The sequence below is a fragment of the Crassostrea angulata genome, chromosome 1, assembly GCF_025612915.1.
Source record: "Crassostrea angulata isolate pt1a10 chromosome 1, ASM2561291v2, whole genome shotgun sequence".
Lineage (NCBI taxonomy): Eukaryota > Metazoa > Mollusca > Bivalvia > Ostreida > Ostreidae > Magallana > Magallana angulata.
In genome coordinates, this window is record NC_069111.1 from 17640030 (window position 1) to 17658659 (window position 18630).

Consider the following 18630-nt stretch of genomic DNA (forward strand, 5'->3'; position numbering starts at 1 on the left):
TTATCAGAAATCAAAATCCTGCCTATATGCACACCTCTGATGTATGTACAATTAATCTGCAAAAGGACAACTTCTTACCTTGAAAGATATAGGAGGAGTTATCCGTACAACGAAGGTACCCGATAAGCAATATTTTGCCAAAAAATGACTAAGTTCAAAAGCTGGTAATTTTTTTCTCCATAAATTATCAGAAATCAAAATCCTGGCAATATGCAAACCTCTGATATATGTTAAATTGATGTACAAAAGAACAACTTCCTATCTTGAAAACTGTAGGAGGAGTTATCCGTACAATGAGGGTACCCTTTTTGGAAGCCATCCGCCAGCCATTTTCACCATTTCAATAATCGGATTTTTCCGTTGGAAAACCCGGTTAAAAATCAATAAAATTTTAAAACTAACCTCAAAAACACTCTGTCTAGCATTTCATATTTAAATGTTTTAACATCTCGTAAAATTTAAGTGTGGTATAATGGCACCAGAAGGTCATACAAAGATGTAGAGATTTCTTATCAAACATTGTTACGGGTTTTGTTTAATTCATAACGACTATATGCATGAAAAAAAATCCCTGTGATAGATTTTAAGGACTGATATGCCATAAATCTCTTTATATGTACAAACACTTACGGACAGCGACGATAAGAATGCTCCAATATCGTGCCATGTTTCCTGTGAGCTAGCTACATAAACTCCAGGTCATGAAATGATCAGATCAAAAGCTGTTATCTGTTATCTTTTCTGTACACAGAGGAAAATTAAGATATGAACAAGGTTGTTAAGAAAGTACATGTATACAGATTAAAGCTGCACAAATAATAACTGATCTTAGACAAAACTCATCAATTAAAACTATTTCTCTATCAGGGCAAGGCTAGTAAACACGACATAATAACAGTAGAGATAACCACAAAAAAGATTTAACATTTTTGCAATTTAATAAAAGTATTTGTTTAATATTGTAAATCAATGTATTCTTATACTAAATGACTACAATAATTTGTTTTACCGCATTCCAGTTGCCAAAAAATTATCATATTTCAAAAGTTTTTGTATCATCTTCGATCAAATTGTAGAGGAACCTGTTACAGATTACCAGTAACATAAATAAAGCGAAAAGCCTAAAAACGTTAAAGGTTAACGTTTGGGTAACCAATTTTCAACTGTTCAAACTCGGTAAACATTGTCAATAGACAAACAACAGTTATTGTAGCAACCACTTTTAAAAGTGATTCACAACTATGCCAGAAGTGTTTTTGTAGATGTGGAACACTCCATGCTTAGTTTGTACAATGTTCAGTTCATGTTTTTTTACAAAACACCTTTGCTCAGTTTTTAAATCTAGGAGCTCGATGATGATTACATGTAGAAATAAGAACTGATAACCGATTTGCAAAACTCAAAGTTATAAGAAAAATATCATTTAGGAAAATAACTTTATTTCGAAATTAAAGAATAAATAACTACATTGAAATTATGAAACAAAAATAAATTCTTGAGTATGGATTCTTTTTAAAAACGTTTTATTAGAGATCGTAGGAAGTTGTTATGGCGTAAGTCCCAAATAAGTCGTAAGGCACGAACGGTCATAGCAGCAAAATATCTCGCCCTTTGGTAACTTAGACTTTTCAAACTCACAGTCTTGTATCTGAAAATAACGAATAATAATCATTTTAACAAGACTTAAAACTTTTGGTAGGTTGTTAAAGATGGCAAATAATTGCTGGACACTCCGTCATTACAAACTAGTACTAGAATTTGACTACTGGTCTGTCCCAGTGTTACATGTACATATAAATTATTTTTTCGCTTAGACAGGGAAATCATTTCAAACTACTTCAAATATCTTTCATACTCTGTATAAGAGAAAGATCACCTGAAAAGGATTTGTAAAATTCAAAGCAATATCTGATAGTTAAATGTTACTTTTAGATATACTTCTTTAATTGGTAGAACAAGAAGAGGATAAATATGAATAAAGACATTTTAGTGAAATAAATATAAATTGTTGAAAAACTGTAATTTTGTAAACATTAAAACATCATAAATATAGGAAGCATATTAGTAAAATAAATATTCAACATTTTAAATATTTTGAAGACTTTTATGGGCATATAGTACGAGACAAATACCTTTGAGCAATGCACAGTGAATGGCGAATGGGGAAATGATCTAATCATACAGGTTTCAGATACATCACACACAGATCCCCACTGACAGTTCAAATTCTCATCGCAAGATGGACACTCGGGGCCAACTTAAAACCAATGAAATTGTATGTGTTGATAAAAAGTCTTTATATTCAGATATTCATTAGCATAGGTTAGCAAAAAATTCATACGATCTTCAAACTAATCTTGAAACATTAGATAAAATACAAAATATTTTGATTGTATGCAAACTTTGTATTTTACGCTACAGTGATTTCTTTGACATAAAGGAGATAAAATGCCAAAGACATAATAAACACTGCAATTAAGTACATATACAGATATGTATTTATATTTATCAGATGTTAAATTGATAACGCGCTCAAATTGCTGAAAAAAATCGAAATAAAATATTTTTAACTCAGGAAAACATGGAATCAAATTACCAGGACATGTTGTGTTTGCGCATGTCTGTGACTGTGTTGGATCTCCAGCACAGGGTTTTCCTCCATGGGAGGGCGCCGGGTTACTACAGTTACGTGATCTGACCTCGTTTCCACCCCCACATGACGCCGAGCATTGGGACCATGACGACCAATCGCCCCAATTTCCATCAACTTCGATCATTATACACAATGGTTTTAATCAAGTTTTATTTTTATAAAATATCACCAAGGATCAAAAGGTCAAGAAGAAGTAATACTTGAAAGATGTACATGTGATACTAACCAGGACATATAATCTCAAAGCACTGCTGCATTTCATATGGACTTCCCACACAATCTTTTCCACCCTGCGATGGCGCCGGATTCGTACACATACGTGCACGTGTTTTCATTCCGCTTCCACAGGTACTAGAACATGGAGACCAACGCATCCAATCGGACCAGTGACCATCGACTGAAATTTTTTTTAATACATTTGTATATACCTACTAGTAGATTGTATACATTCTACTTACATCATCTAGAACACCAACCATCAAAATCTGAACCTAGGGATATTTTTGAGGACAATTTCCCACTCTAGATGTAAGTATATGATGATAAGATGATAGTAAGTTTATCTTACTCGATGGATGTGTACAGTAAACGGATGTTTGTGAGGAATAATACTTGCTGGGGATATTTGTAAGGAAAATCTTACTCGCTGGATATAGGAATATCTATGAGGAAATTAAACCTTATTTGCTGGATTTAGGGATATTTCTGAGAATAACCTTGCTCGCTGGATTTAGAAATATTTATGATCATAATCTTTTGCGTTAAGAGATACTAGTAGTTAGAAGGATAATTTTACTTGCATTTTAATTAGGATATTTCATGCTGAAAATAATTTTACCCACTGGATGAAGGGATATATATTAATCTTACTGGCACATATGCCTAAATTGCAGGTCCTCGTTTCGGTCGTATCTCCAGCACACGGCTGTCCTCCACCAGACGGAGTGGGGCTATCACAGCTTCGGGCTCGGGATTCAACTCCAGATCCACAGGTCTTACTACAATGACTCCAAGTCGCCCATGCTCCCCAACCACCGTCCACTACACACAACATCAGTTTTTAAAGTTACTTTTTCTCGTGTTTGCTTGAAAGTCGAATCTTTCACTTACTTTTCCTTTTTTGAAAATTTTGCTACGCTCCATATTATTATAACCAAACGCGCGCATCAATGGCCAATCTCCATGAAATGTTTTTTCTTTCATATTCCTTCAGAATATTTTTATTTCTTAACCAATATTTTACAAATTTCTCGACTGACTACCATGCAGTTATTAAACCTGGCATGAATCATTTTTCAGCATAACAAATTTGTATTAATACTAACCGGAACACGCGGTCCCAAAACATGGCTGCATTTCATAGATACTTCCCACACAGTCTTTTCCTCCGGCAGAGGGCGCTGGATTGACACAGGAGCGAGCGCGTGTTTTTTGGCCGTTTCCACATGACGAAGAACAGGGAGACCAGGCTATCCAGGCGGACCACCCACCGTCAACTACAGAGAATAGCCGCACAGATCAACACAATGTATTAGCAGAGTGGGATAGTGATTTTTCCATTCAATGCTTTTAAATGAGGGGTGAATTTCATTGCTAACAAATTAGAAAGATATAATATAAAGAGATGGAACAGTTTATAAGCTTAATAAAAAAATCGCGAGGCGTTGTGTAAGATTTAATGCAGACATGACAATTTTACAGACGGATACACGGACGGACGGATTACTAGCTTTATGCAGCTCCAATACAGTACGACCATTAGAACGCTTAACAGCATTAACAGAACACGATGAATCATATAGTGAATAGAGTTAATAATACGAAAGGCTTGCTGGTACTGTTGGTAGTATTTACCTGAACAGGGCGCCATATGACACGAGTGGGACTCTTGCGAGGATCCGGCACAGTCCTGCCCGCCCTGTGAGGGAGCTGGGTTTGAGCACGTGCGTGCTCTTGTTCTTACACTGTCTCCACACGTGCTTGAGCAAGAAGTCCAGGCCATCCAATCAGCCCATTGGCCATCCACTTTAAAGATATATACATCTCAATTTTAGTGGGTTTAAGATTACGTTCGGATTATGTAAAAAAGATACCCGTAAATCATCTTCGCTAGGCAGAGGTTTCGGTCCATTCCGCTATTTTATTTATATAAACTAGTAGTGATATGTCAATAATGTAATGTTACAGTACATAGACTAGTCGATCTTGATAATCAGATTTCCATTTAAGACATTTCATTGTTTTATAAATTAGTGCATACAGTCGTTTTACCGGTAACGATTATTTGCCAGTGTCGAATAATTTTTACAAAATGTGTTGAAAAAAGATAAAGTAAGAGTTTTAAAAATACCTATCTATGTTATTATTATACATGAATGAATATTCTATCCGTGTGTTATGTTGCTTCACATTTGCGCCGTTATTTCCCACATTGTTGACAAGTTAAAAATGTGACCTAGATCAGAGCGGCCGGAAATGCAAGGCAGCGAAAACGAAAGTGGAAAAACAATTAAGTTAAAATAAAAAACCAATAGTGTTATCAAACCTGATTTAGTAGGTAAGTATTATTTAGGATATATACTTTAGGATTAAACATCATAATTTACGATATTTGAGGTTTGGATGAAATTACGACTACCCAAAGGAACACGTGTACTTTTCCTAGTTTCGGTTCAGTCCTAAAGAAGTATCATTTGGCGGGGTTTATGAACGAATGCGGACACTATAAAGGTAATTTGTAAATTACTTAGACTATGCATAGTTTAATCATAATTAGTAGTTTGTCTTTATTTATTGAATATAATTTATTGTAATTTGTGTTATAATAGGGCTAAAGCAACCGAAATCAATATTGAAAGGATGGTAATTTTGTTTTACATTGAATGATATTTATACAGCATTGCCGACCTACACTAATGACATGCAATACAATAAATCTGTACTGAAAACAACTTATTTTTTGTAGTATTAAATCATCTAGAGTACCTGTATTTAAATTTTTATAAAGGAATTAGTAAAGGGAAGTAATATATATGAATATATTTTCTAGAATGAAGCCAAAAAAGAATCCCAAATCACCAGCACAAAAAACTGCATCAAAGATTAAGAAGAGATACAGCAAAGGATATGTGAAAACACCTACGAAAGTACAAAGGGCAAAGCGAGCCTTATTGGAGGTAACCAAAGGCCTTGCATTACATAAAGCTGCTGAAAAATATGACTTAAGCTATAGCTACTTGCAACGGCGAGCTAGTGGTTCTGTGCCCATTACTGCTAGACAAGGTCCATCACCCTTTCTTTCTAATGAGGAAGAAAATGCCATTGCCGAGTACTTGTCTGAAATGGCCATGAGGGGTATGGGACTCAGGCCAGCTGATGTGATGAAATTAGTTCAAAATTTTGTTAACAGGGAGAAAAGAAAAACACCATTTAAGAATAATAGACCTGGTTACACATGGTATTATGGCTTTATCAGTAGGCATGCTCAGAAAATTCAGATGAGAAAGGAAACTCTTCTTGAGACTTCAAGATCAAAAGTGACTCATGAAAGTATGGACAACAAGTGGTTCACAGATTACAGAGCTTTTTTATCCAAGAGAGATTTGCTTGATAAAGGCCATAGAATATGGAATATTGATGAAACTGGGTTTACAATGGGGAGTAAACCAGGAAAGGTAATAGGTCCTGTAAAATCAGTCGCCCCAGTTGATTGCCCAGATGTTTCAGGTGGTTCATCAAAGGAGAGGTTAATTGTTCTTTACTGGGCAAATGCTGAGGGATCTATGATGCCCCCCTTTTTGTGTACCCAGAGCCGAAACCAAGATCATATAATCCCATGAAAGGAGCACAAAGAGGTTCAACATTTGTCTAAACAAAGAAAGGGTTGATGAATTCTGATGCATTTTGTGCATTTTTAGATCATTTTGACAAGTATGCAGGTCAAGAGCGCCCAGTAGTTCTGTTGATAGACAGTGTCTCCTCCCATTTGAATATGGATATTTTCTCAAAAGCAATCTCTTTACAGATAGAAATTTATAGCTTGGTTCCAAATGCAACTCATTTAATCCAACCACTTGACTAAGGTGTATTTGGCCCTTTAAAAAGCAGTGGTATTCAAAAGTAAGAGAAAATACAAGAAAAAACCCAGACACTCCCATAAACAAGAGAAATTTTGCTGCTATGTTAGCTGAAACACACATGAAGTTCTACAAACCTAGCATTATTGTAGGGAGTTTCAAAGGAGCAGGGATTTTCCCTGTTAATAGAGATGCCGTCTCTATAACCTCATCAAAGCCCTCTCTCACCTTCTTAAACTCTCCAGTAACATCTTGCAAGAACAATGTGAGAGAAAATTTAAACTCAACTGAGATGCAAAGTAATGGTTTTCAGATTGCTTTTCAGACATATAACTCAACAATTTCAACACCTGTAAGAGAGAAGTATGAGAAAAGAGATGCTGAGGGGTATGATATTGAGGGGGTATCCCCTAGGTATGATGTTTACAAGAAGCTAAAGAGAAATCTTCCAATTGTAAATTCTCTGACTGATGCCTATCATAGTACAATGAGATCAAACGACACAGACAATAAAAATCCGGAGGGATTTTATGAACATATATATGGCAAGGAAATAAGTAGTCTGTAGGTTTTAGCCGATGCTGCAGTGTGCGTTTTGCACAATGAGAGCTTTTCTACAGAGGCAAGCATAGTGAGCACTGCTGAGTCAAGCACACCTGAGTCAAGCAAACAGACCAGCATTTCACCTAATCTTTCCAGCCCCATTCTACCACCCAAGACACTATCATCAAAAAGAAAGTCAATAAGAGCAACAAAGTCGTTACCTGGTCATATGACATCACCAGACCTTATCCGCAGCATGGCCCTAAACCAGCTGAAAGTTGCCAAACAGAAGGCAGAAAGAGAACTGAAGGCCAAAACTAAATATATGTCAAAATTACCAGTAAACATATCCTATTCTCAAAAATCCTCCACTGTCAAAAGAAACAATAAACGTCGACAAAAGGAAACTTTTTTATCATCCCCTGTTGAAAATTTATGCATTGTGTGTCATGGTTCATTTGAGGAGGAGGAGGAGGCGAGCGGTGTGATTAACACAACCTGGATCCAGTGCGATAAATGTTCTAAATGGATTCATAAAGATTGCATTCCTATGGACTTTGATTACAATACTGATGTTTTTAGGAAATGAGGATATTCCATTCATTTGCCACCTTTGCACATGACTGCTCTAATTCATCAATTAGAATCAATAGAATTTTGTTTGAACTCAATTTTAAACATTCTGTACTTTGTGTATTGATTTGCAACAAAAACAAAATCAGCTGATTGTAATAAAACTTAACAAGTTTTCTATGTGTTTTATTTAACTGACATGTCTTAACTTTATTTCTTTTAAAATTTCAGACGCCTGAACAGGAGGTCACTGGTGATGCCCCTTTTAAAGAGGTTGTGTTGAAAAATTCTGTAATAAAAGGTTACCACATATACAAAGTAAAACCTCCGATGACAAATCCTGCAACACGCCTCATGGTTGAAAGAGAGTTTTCTAATCCCCGTGACCCCAGTGCATGTCTGGTATGGATACCACCTTTATCAGACATGTCCACTGATTTGCATGACATGTATACAGACCCCAAAAGATATCTGAAGGTATCCGATGTTGCAGGATTGCCAATTGGTCATGTTCCTCAGGGATTTAGTGGCACTTTTCGTCTTTTCATGGAAAAGGGGTGTGTCATTTCAAGTGAACCTATTAGAATACCATGCCCTAGTTTCCCCCCATGGCCTCAGGTGCATGAGAAAGGTGGTGGTGCAGTCATTCCCTGTGATTATTTTATTAAATGTTCACCATGTATGGTTCAATTTGTGAAGGATACATTGCAATCAGCTGTCAATCAAATGAAAGAAAAAGATGCAATGAGCATTCAGTGAAAATTAAATTGATTAACATTGTCATGCATATTTTTGTTTGTGTTGTTTTTTTTTTCTCATTCACATGCAGACATTTTATATTTGTTTAAAAAAAAAATGGTTTTTACGCAGGTTTAAATTTTATAATGTTTTAAAGCACAATTAAAATCTAATATTATTAAATTTAGTTTTTTATATGACAGGGTGAAAATATTTAACAGTTCAAAATTGTAGATAAAAATGTTTCCATAATTCATATATTTTTACCAAACAACATAGCCCCACAATAATTTCTTATTCGTGAAGTTCATACCCTGCTTCCGTGTGATGTATTCTTGATCCACCCCTTTGTAATGATAGGGGGCGCTTGATTCGATACTGGAAAATGAATTCGAAACTAGGAAAATGGAGGGGGTGTAGAAATCGCAATCTCCGTGTTTTATTAGATATATTTTTGGGAATTTGATGCCACCAAATTGAAGCACACAAACACATTATTTAAATAATATCCTAAATCATTCGATGATACGACCATCTCAGACGCATGCACGAAAAAAACACATACTGGTTCGTTACCGGTAAAACGACTGTACCATACCTGCGTCAGTATCGGATCAACCTACAAATTCAGGTTTCCAAGATTCAACAAATCTCCGTTTCCTTTTAAGTTCGCATTTTGTTTTTGAATTTTCAGTAGAATATTTTGACTCTTTGATTTACTTTCATTTTGTTTCCCCCAAAGTATTTAAAAAGAGAAGACTGTCATGCCATATACATAACCAAACGATCTCCGTCTCAAAAAATCCTCCGCCAACAAACACATGTGTGTTCTTTGTAAAATTAATAAGTCGTACGACAAATGCTTTCAGAATATCGGGACAAGATTCAATCACATGATTTGGCTCTTTATCGTGACAACACATACCATTACGGAATAAAATTGTCATTGAACACATGGATATATATTCAAGCGATCGGCAAATCAATGTAACAAGAATATCATATGGAAAGACTTACCTAAAGTTAAACGCTAACACAGGACTGAAGAGTTACAAATCGGTAAAGACTTTGTTTTATGATGAAAATTGTTTGTAACCAAGAAAGGACGTACTTTTAATCTTTTTTCTTGCCCGATCGGACAAGTCTATCCAGAGTTTCACTTGCCCGAATAGATATGTTACTTGCCCCGGGCAATTGGGCAACCGTTAATGTCGATCCCTGTCAAACATGTCTTAAATGTCCTTTTATAAGCATGTAAATGTTTTTCATTTATTAAATAAATAGAGGATACCTACTTTGTGTGATTTTATATTGGCGTTATCCAGCGAGTTGAAATGATGTACATATACCACTTCAACGAGTTGGATAAAACAAATATAAAATCACACAATAAAGAACTGATGTTTTACTTACATACATGTACATTGTATCCAGTGCAATTTTTAATTTTGAGATAGCCCCCCAAATGACAATAATTGATTTTCTAGCCTTTTTTCAACATTGTTTAATGCGGTTATTAAGACCTTGTGCAATACAGTTTAGCACCTCGTTTCGACGATGAATATGTCTGTGATAATTGTAGTATCGCTTAAAAGACCTACATTTTTTTTTTAATTTTCTCATTTTAAAATATCTTTTTAGAATAGAAACACCACGTTCTGTTTTCATCGCGTCATGAGGATTGTTGTCGATTGCTATCATCATTTGTAGATTTATGTATAACTACATTACGATGCGTTTTTCTTTACTTTGAATAACGTCTTTATCAAAATCCGTTTTAAATAATATTTAGAAGAAGAAATAATGATGTGAAATATCTTCGAACAATGAAACGGCTGGGTCATAACATTTCTGACCGGAAGTACATTTATTCGATAAGCATCACTCGTTGATAAAGCTATGGTTTATCATAAGGGCAGTACACACCACATGTATGAGATAACTTACATGAGTTATATCATGTGCCCATGCAATTGTATTTTATTATAATAATCAATCAAAATTATATTAAAAAAAGACATTATAAACTAACAGGAGAAAATATTATGTTTTGAATTTACCCGATGACAGGAAATACAAGACTTACAAAAGAACAGGAAAATATTACATATTGTATTTACTGTCATCCGGTGAATTCAAAATTTACAACATGCGCAGAAAACGGCAGTTGAGTAGAGTTTATCAACACTAAACGATCTTTGCGATATGTATGAAGACGAATTATAAAAGTGAATAAATTATTAATATCAAGACTGGAGTCCCAAAGAGTGATTGTGCTTTATAATATTAGTACTGACCCGAACAGGCCGTCATTTGACAAGGGTGGGACTCGTACGACGATCCTGCACAGTCCTTCCCGCCATGTGAGGGAGCTGGGTTTGTGCACGTGTGTGCTCTTGTTTTTACACCGTATCCGCACGTGCTTGAGCAAGATGTCCAAGCCATCCAATTTGCCCAATGCCCATCCACTTAAATAACATGTACAAAAACAGATTACCGAACATTCATTCCTCAACGTGTCTTTTTTTTTAAATGTTTTCTAGGATATAAGAGCTTTTTAAAATATTCTTTATACTCTGCTACAGTAGTTTAAAAAAACTCTCGCTCCAAATCAGTTTTCAAAATTAAGAGAAAAATGTATCTTTTCTGAATTGCCAATAACATTGGTAATATAGTATGGAACTCACCAGGACAAGACATCAAATAACAAGGCATAGATTCCTGGTAATGTCCATAGCAATAGTGTCCCCCATGCAGAGGGGCCGGATTGGTGCATGAACGAGAGCGGATCCTCGTCCCATCTCCACAAGTGCGAGAGCACGACCCCCAACCCGACCAAATGGACCACGCACCGTCAACTTCATGAAACATCAACCAGCAAAAATACAGCGAGATATAAACTAGTTAGCAATCTCAAAAGGTTATAACTTACTGAATTTGATATGCAAATAATGCAAATCATATGCAAGATCTTTACTAATTCGTAATTTCAAGGGTTTCAAGACTTATTTAAAGATAGCATTCCTTAACATTTCGTTCAGTGATACATTCAATCAGTGACTACCTTAACGTTTGTATTTAACAAATATGTCCCATGGCAGAAACAAGAATTTGTAATGTCAATGTAAAACACACCGGGACAAGATCTTTCATGGCAAAAATGAATCTCCGTGGCATCCCCGGTACACTGGTTCCCTCCATATTGGGGTACAGGGTTATTACAAGAGCGGGCTCGATTCCGTACTCCGTTCCCACAAGTCACACTGCAACGGCCCCACGTCTGCCATACGCTCCACCCACCATCAACTGATCAAAGAAATTTAATCCCTTCTTTCATGACGATGTATACAACATAATGTTTTAGTAAGTGGAGGTATGGACGTAAATAAAAAAAAATCTTGGAGAATGATGAGGAAATGTGAAATTGCCCATACCACTACAATAGGCGGGATAACAAGATTTGGATTCGGTGGTATTTCCGGGACACATTTTCCCGCCATATTCAGGTGCAGGATTGTTACAGTGGCGGGTGCGAGTCTCCCTCCCACTTCCACACGTCACACTGCACGCGCTCCATCCGGTCCACGCGTTCCACTCACCATCCACTGATGAAAAATTGTTTAAAAGATATTGTGTTCTCGTTTAAAATCGATCATAGAAGTCGGCGCTCTGTTCTATTGTATTTTTTCAATGAACTTGTTATAGTTATAAAGACAACATTCATGACAGGAATAAGACTTACAATATGGCAATTGTCAGTATAATCCAAAGTATTAATGATTTTACGTGTAAATACGCGAATTTTCATACATGCATAGAAGATTTTTACCCATTGTGAAAATTTAAATTTACAATTTACCAGATAGCCTTTATTTCTTGATGTGTGTGTACTTATGTGGACTTTATAAATCGGGTTTTTATATAAATGAGTTAATAAAGAATGTTTTCAGAATTTATTAAGAATATAAATTCGTGGGTGAGGGATATTCTCGTAATGCTTCAAATTAAATTAGGCAACCACGAATTGTAATGACTCCACCATCCCTTTTAACTCTTCGTTGGAATTTAAATTTTTGAGTATAAGTAGCTTGCATGATGATATATTCCCTTCGGCTTATATAAAAAATCCGAATGTTTTAATCTTACCCGAACAGTGTCTAAGATTGCATGACTGAAGAGTATACGATGCGTCAGGACATTCCTTTCCACCGTATGCGGGGGATGGGTTATTGCACGAGCGTACCCGCATCATATATCCCTCACCACAGGTGTTTGAACAAGTCGACCATGACTTCCAGTTGGACCATTCCCCATCAACTGTATCATAAAAAAGATTGTTTATATATATATATATATATATATATATATATATATATATATATATATATATATTGCAAACAAGATTCAGTTTATCAGCGATGAAGCAATCGGCAGTCCTCGGGTATCTCCATTATGCTCCGTGAACATAGGAAGCCATGCAAGCAATGATGCATTATCATCTTGATCTTTAATCATTTCTATCAGGTCACAGATTAGAAACAGCGGCAAAGCCTGAATGCCCATCCTGCTTATCATGAGCTGGTTACATTGAACGGAAGCACATTTTAAAATGCTTTTAACGAGGCCAAGTACAATTTGAGTGCGCATGACTTTGCGCATCTTCTTATTTTCATGCTGCCTTAGGTGCAAAGCTATATTTTTTTAATTGTGTTTTTATTTAAAAAAAACATTTTGTATAATGTAGTACGGAAGCGTATTAGTACCACATATGCATTTCACATTATTTTTATTTCCCACACTTTAACATGTAAATTTAATACTTTAACATGTAAATTTTACACTTTAATCTGTAAATTTTACACTTTAATCTGAATAATTCACACTTTAATCTGTAAATTTTATACTTTTAAGTGTAAAATTTACACTTTAATCTGTACAATTTTACACTTTATTCTGTACAATTTTACACTTTAATCTGTACAATTTTACACTTAAAAATGTAAAATTCACACGTTAATCTGTAAATTTTACACTTAAATCTGTATTTTTTTTACACTTTAATCTGTAAAATTCATACTTTAAAATGTAAAATCCACAGATTAATCTGTAAAATTCACACTTTAAAGTGTTTACAGATTAAAGTGAAAATTTACAGATTAAAGTGTAAAATTTAAAGATTTAAGTGTGAATTTTACAGATTTAAAAAAATGTGTAGTGCATATGTGGCACTAATTCGCTTCCGTACGCGTCTTCTTTCCAAGTGTTTTAAAATATGTATAAAGCGACAAAAATTATGATAAATTCATTTATTTGAGTTGGCGATGGATTTCAAAAATAAGGAACGATTGACAGATCGAGTATTAAGAGAGACATATTGAGAATTTATTGAGAAAAAAATCAACTTTGATATTATCCCTTGACCAAAACGCAAGATAAACATTTACGTACATGTAAAATACACTGCTTGGTGACTTTTTACAAATGTTTTCATATATTTAAATGAAAAAGATATTATTAGGAAAGAAATGCAAAAGTATGGAAAAAAACGTGAAAATTAAGTGCTTTTTAATACAAAATCCAAAAGGGTCTCATAGTGAAAAGTGTTCATTTTCGAGACGACTCCCGAGAAAATTGGGGTGGTAAATAAATTGTTTGATCCTTGAAAAATTGATATAGAAGTAAATTCACATGCAAGAAATTTCATCAAAATAATTAAGATAGAAATGATTAAACTCGGCCTTGTTAATTCCTTAATTTTATAGATTAATATGTCGATTATTTCACCAAATTATAACATGTGTATTGATAAAACACCAAATGTAAGCAAAAACAAGCGGGGTTTTTCTGCTCGAGAGTTCAAGCCTGCATCAAACAAGCTTTACTGCTCACCAAAACTTACCTCGGGGATGATCTACAGTATTAAAAATCGCGATCAATCTTTAAAGGGGGCATGGTCACGATTTTGGTTAAATTCTATTTTTATGTTTTTATTATTTACAATGCTTCAAAAATGCATTTATAATGCTCAAATAAAATTTGAAAGTCATTCGTAGAGTTATAATTAGCAAGATACAGGGCTTGCAATTCTTTGTCGTGTAAACAAGGCTCGTGCCCTGTTTCTGTTTACATAGGTTCAATATACCAGTTAAAAATCTTTTTACGGCTGATTTGTCTATCTTTTTATTTATCTTAAGCATAGATAAACAGTTCCTAACGTTAAACACATTCGATTAAGGTTTAAAACTGAAATTTTCACTTCAACGTTCTAAAGGTAAACAAAAGCTTTGTTTACATAGCGAAGATTTTCAAGCTCTGCAACTCGCTTAAAACTCAACAAATGGCACTTAAATTTCGGTTGCCTACTAAAAATGCGTTTTTTAAGCATAGTGAATATCAAAATTGGAAAAATAATTTTTGACAAAAATCGTGACCATGCCCTTTTAAGATTCAAGAGAAATATTTTTAAGTCAAGAAGTAAACTATATTTAAATTAATATATTTCATGTATATAAATAGTTTATGTTATATTAACTGTATCATTTATAGATTTTTTAAAGCTTTTGTTTTCAAATCAGCTTTACAATATTTTTATACAATAAACTTTCACAATGTTCATGTCAAAGTAATGTTTTTTAAACAATCAGTAGTAAACTACAGTACATATCAACAAACACATACCTCAAATGACTTTACTTTCTCAATTCAGGCACGAAGCATCAAGAGGGCCTGCCCCCCCCCCCCCCCCCCGCCCCTCCCCCCATTTTTCTCGCAGCAACTAATTTTCTTAAATTTACATATAAAAAATTGAATTATCATGGTGCCCCCCCCCCCCCCCCCCCGCTTTTTGGGAGTATGTAAAACATTGGCATGAAAATAAGGAAATTATGTTATACTACGCCAGCCCCCCCCCTTTCCAACTTAGGATAGTCCCTTAATTATTTTTTTTTTGCTTGTCAATATTTTTTAGATGAGTTCCCTGCCCCCCCCCCCCCCTTTCAAAAACAATGCTATTTGCCTGCAATTGTAGATTATTTTTATACAGTACCCTTCTTAATTATTTTCTAGAATATTTACAAAATTGAAAAGCAAATTGAGAAATCCTAAGAGATCGTAAAAATAAATTATCAATACACACCGCTGCAATGTTTTGGCATGCATGGTATATGGTCCGTGTCGTTTCCTGAACACGATTTCCCGCCAAAAGCCGGTGGTGGATTAGTGCAAGTTCGCGTACGCTTCTGTAGTCCACTTCCACAAGTCACACTACACCCGCTTACCACGTGCCAGTCCGTCCATCCTCCATCCACTGTTGAAATTTGTTAATTATCATTTAACTTTTATAATATTTATCGCCTCCAACTTTTGACAAAATAGGCTTAAGTGATATAATTATATTAAACACTGTGGGGTATTGTTGTGGATTAAAACATTTAAAATTGTGACGTCATCTTTAGTTAAACCGAGTCCAAAAAATCTCTAACTGTCCTGCACCCGTTCAATAATTTCTTTACTTGCAGCTGTTCAATACTTATTGGACTTCTACAAGTGACATACTTAACTGCTGCTGATAATTGGGATAAACAGAGACTAACAGACAAACAGTAGCAAAGAAAAACACAATTACAAATTTGTCTTCAATTTTCCGGGAGTTTATCGGCTTTCATGGGCAAATGACGTAAAATATTCACGAGATTTGAAATTTACAGATCCAAACAAGAAGAAAAGTTCTACAAAATTGACCTATTTCACCTATTTTAAAACCATATAAACGTCGTCCTTTTGCATGAAATTGAGTCAGAAAAGGTTTCTAAATTAAATCGAACATTCATAAATTCATACATTAAGAGGACTCGATGGTCGAGACCATTTTTAGACTGTGTTTATCTTATTTATAAGAAGAGCTATATATAAAAATATAGCAAAATTCAAATTTAAAAGGTAAAATCTATTGATTTGTTGTTGTTATTTTTTTTTTTTACTAAATACATATATAGCTTACTAAATCAATCTTCAAGCAATGTGAGCTGCAAGTTTCGTGTTGAAATTTTTTTTTCTTCCAAAAATATTATTTTCTAATCAAATGTCAAAAAATATCATGGTTTTTTAAATTTCTGTTAGCTATATTTTGTGGAAAATGTCGTTAAAGAAGCCTAAATTGGAGCAAAATTGAATTATTGTCGTCCTTTTCAAAAATTGATCTGCTATAAATTCCGTAGAAGTAAACTGTTTCTTCTGACAAAAATTTCTGATTTTTTAAAAAATCTTATGTTCATGAAATTTTCAGTTACATGCAGACTTATCATACTAGCAGGTTTTTGCAGTAAAATGAAATTCTAAAGCTTATATTGCTTTAAAATTTTACGAAGATCTGATGGTTAAATTGTTGAACAACCAGCCTCTATAACATTTTAACCCTACAAAAACGCCACCCTTTCCCGTTGTTTGTACATAATTAACGAATCTGCGGGGGTTTCCATACTCACCTATGCGCGTTTTTTTGTTTCATGACCTAATATGGACTAATAGGAACAATACAAAAATATTAAATTATGGTTTATCTAAACATGTGTCATGGTCTTGCAATTGACAAGTGTTCTTTTATTCAATATTTAGTTTAGTTACATACGCAAAATGGTAAATGAAACGAAACTGCAGGACAATCGTAAAAACTTCTCCTAAGCAATGGAAAGCCAATTAAAATGTTTTAAGTAAGATTTAAGCCTCTAACTGACCATTATGTCAGATTAATAGAATCATTCATTATTACGAGTGTGATATAGTGAAATTCCACCGAGGGAACACGATTCACGGTCTAGGCCAGGACGATTTGCCGAATCCTTGACCGTGAATCTTGGACCCGAGGTAATTTCACTATCCCACACGTGTATATAATGAATGATTACTTTTCTCGCATTATTTAACGTTAAATAAGCGATGTCTGACAACTTTATGTTATGACGTTCAAAAGATTACTCTCGGTTTTGAATTATCCCTCCGCGTGCTTTACAAAAATGATAGCATAGTTTTATTAAAAAAAAATACAATAAATTGTAATTAATTAAGCAAAACACTCACCTAATGGATAATCTAAATCCATTATTTTGCTTATCCCTACAGCATACAACGTTTGTTTACATTTTAAAGCGGCGTAGTAATACACAGTGTAACCAGAAAAATATTACACTGCTGGCTCACACAGGACAAACCGATCTCACACCGGTGATTATGTGAGAAAAATATATTGTTCATGTACTGTCCTCTATACCAACGCGCTGCGGACTGTACAATATCTTACGGAATGGACAGTTTAGGGCTTGTACAAAATATATCTATTCCTGAAAGTACATCATACTCAAAAATAATCACGTGCATTGCTTTAAAATTTTCAAACTGCATACTAGTAATTGATCATATGCAATTTAAAAAATTCTTAGAAAGATAATAATCGTTGAAGTCCCTATAGGTTTCGAACTCAAAACTAACAATTTTTAACTCGGTAACATATGCTTTATTCTACATGTAGTTAGAAATTAATGATCCTTCCAAATTATATTTATGTATCCCAACTATAGTGTTATTTTAATAGATAGAAATTACGTTATTATTAAGGCTTCCTATAACTCCCTAAATATGAATTATGTTGAATGATCTGACCTGGACATGGTTGTAGAGAGCACGACTCTTGAAAATGGTTGTGACCACTGCAAGATTTTCCTCCGTTCAGGGGTGCAGGGTTTGTGCAGGTGCGTCCTCTAATCCTCCAGCCTGATCCACACGTGCTCGAACACGAGGACCACAACCAGCTGGACCAAGCGCCATCAACTTTATTGAGAGAGAGCAAGTTGAAGCCAAATGTAGTTTCAATTTTATACATTTCACAAACACCTCCCAAACCTGTTTATATAGTTAACATTATATATGTACATGCAGAGAATTAAAAAAGTGGAAGCGGGCTCGCTTACCGATATAGATGAAATCATATTATAAAGAAATAACAAGAAATCATATTGACGCAAGCGTCAAATGGGCCTCAAAAACATAATTGTT

At 34.6% G+C, this 18630-nt stretch overlaps 1 protein-coding gene across 1 annotated transcript in view; it reads right to left on the reverse strand.

Moving 5' to 3' along the window:
• The window catches only part of LOC128181427 (SCO-spondin-like), a 39933-nt gene that overhangs the window by 7953 nt on the left and 13350 nt on the right, over window positions 1-18630 (reverse strand). Inside the window, exons 14-27 of the mRNA XM_052849825.1 lie at window positions 18238-18405; window positions 15719-15889; window positions 12730-12900; window positions 12018-12188; window positions 11719-11889; window positions 11271-11441; window positions 10881-11051; window positions 4508-4678; window positions 3979-4149; window positions 3524-3694; window positions 2880-3050; window positions 2597-2767; window positions 2133-2257; window positions 1585-1648 (exon numbers count right to left, since the gene is read on the reverse strand). Of these exons, the coding sequence (XP_052705785.1) occupies window positions 1585-1648; window positions 2133-2257; window positions 2597-2767; window positions 2880-3050; window positions 3524-3694; window positions 3979-4149; window positions 4508-4678; window positions 10881-11051; window positions 11271-11441; window positions 11719-11889; window positions 12018-12188; window positions 12730-12900; window positions 15719-15889; window positions 18238-18405 (2238 nt within the window). The remainder of the gene's footprint in view (window positions 1-1584; window positions 1649-2132; window positions 2258-2596; window positions 2768-2879; window positions 3051-3523; window positions 3695-3978; window positions 4150-4507; window positions 4679-10880; window positions 11052-11270; window positions 11442-11718; window positions 11890-12017; window positions 12189-12729; window positions 12901-15718; window positions 15890-18237; window positions 18406-18630) is intronic.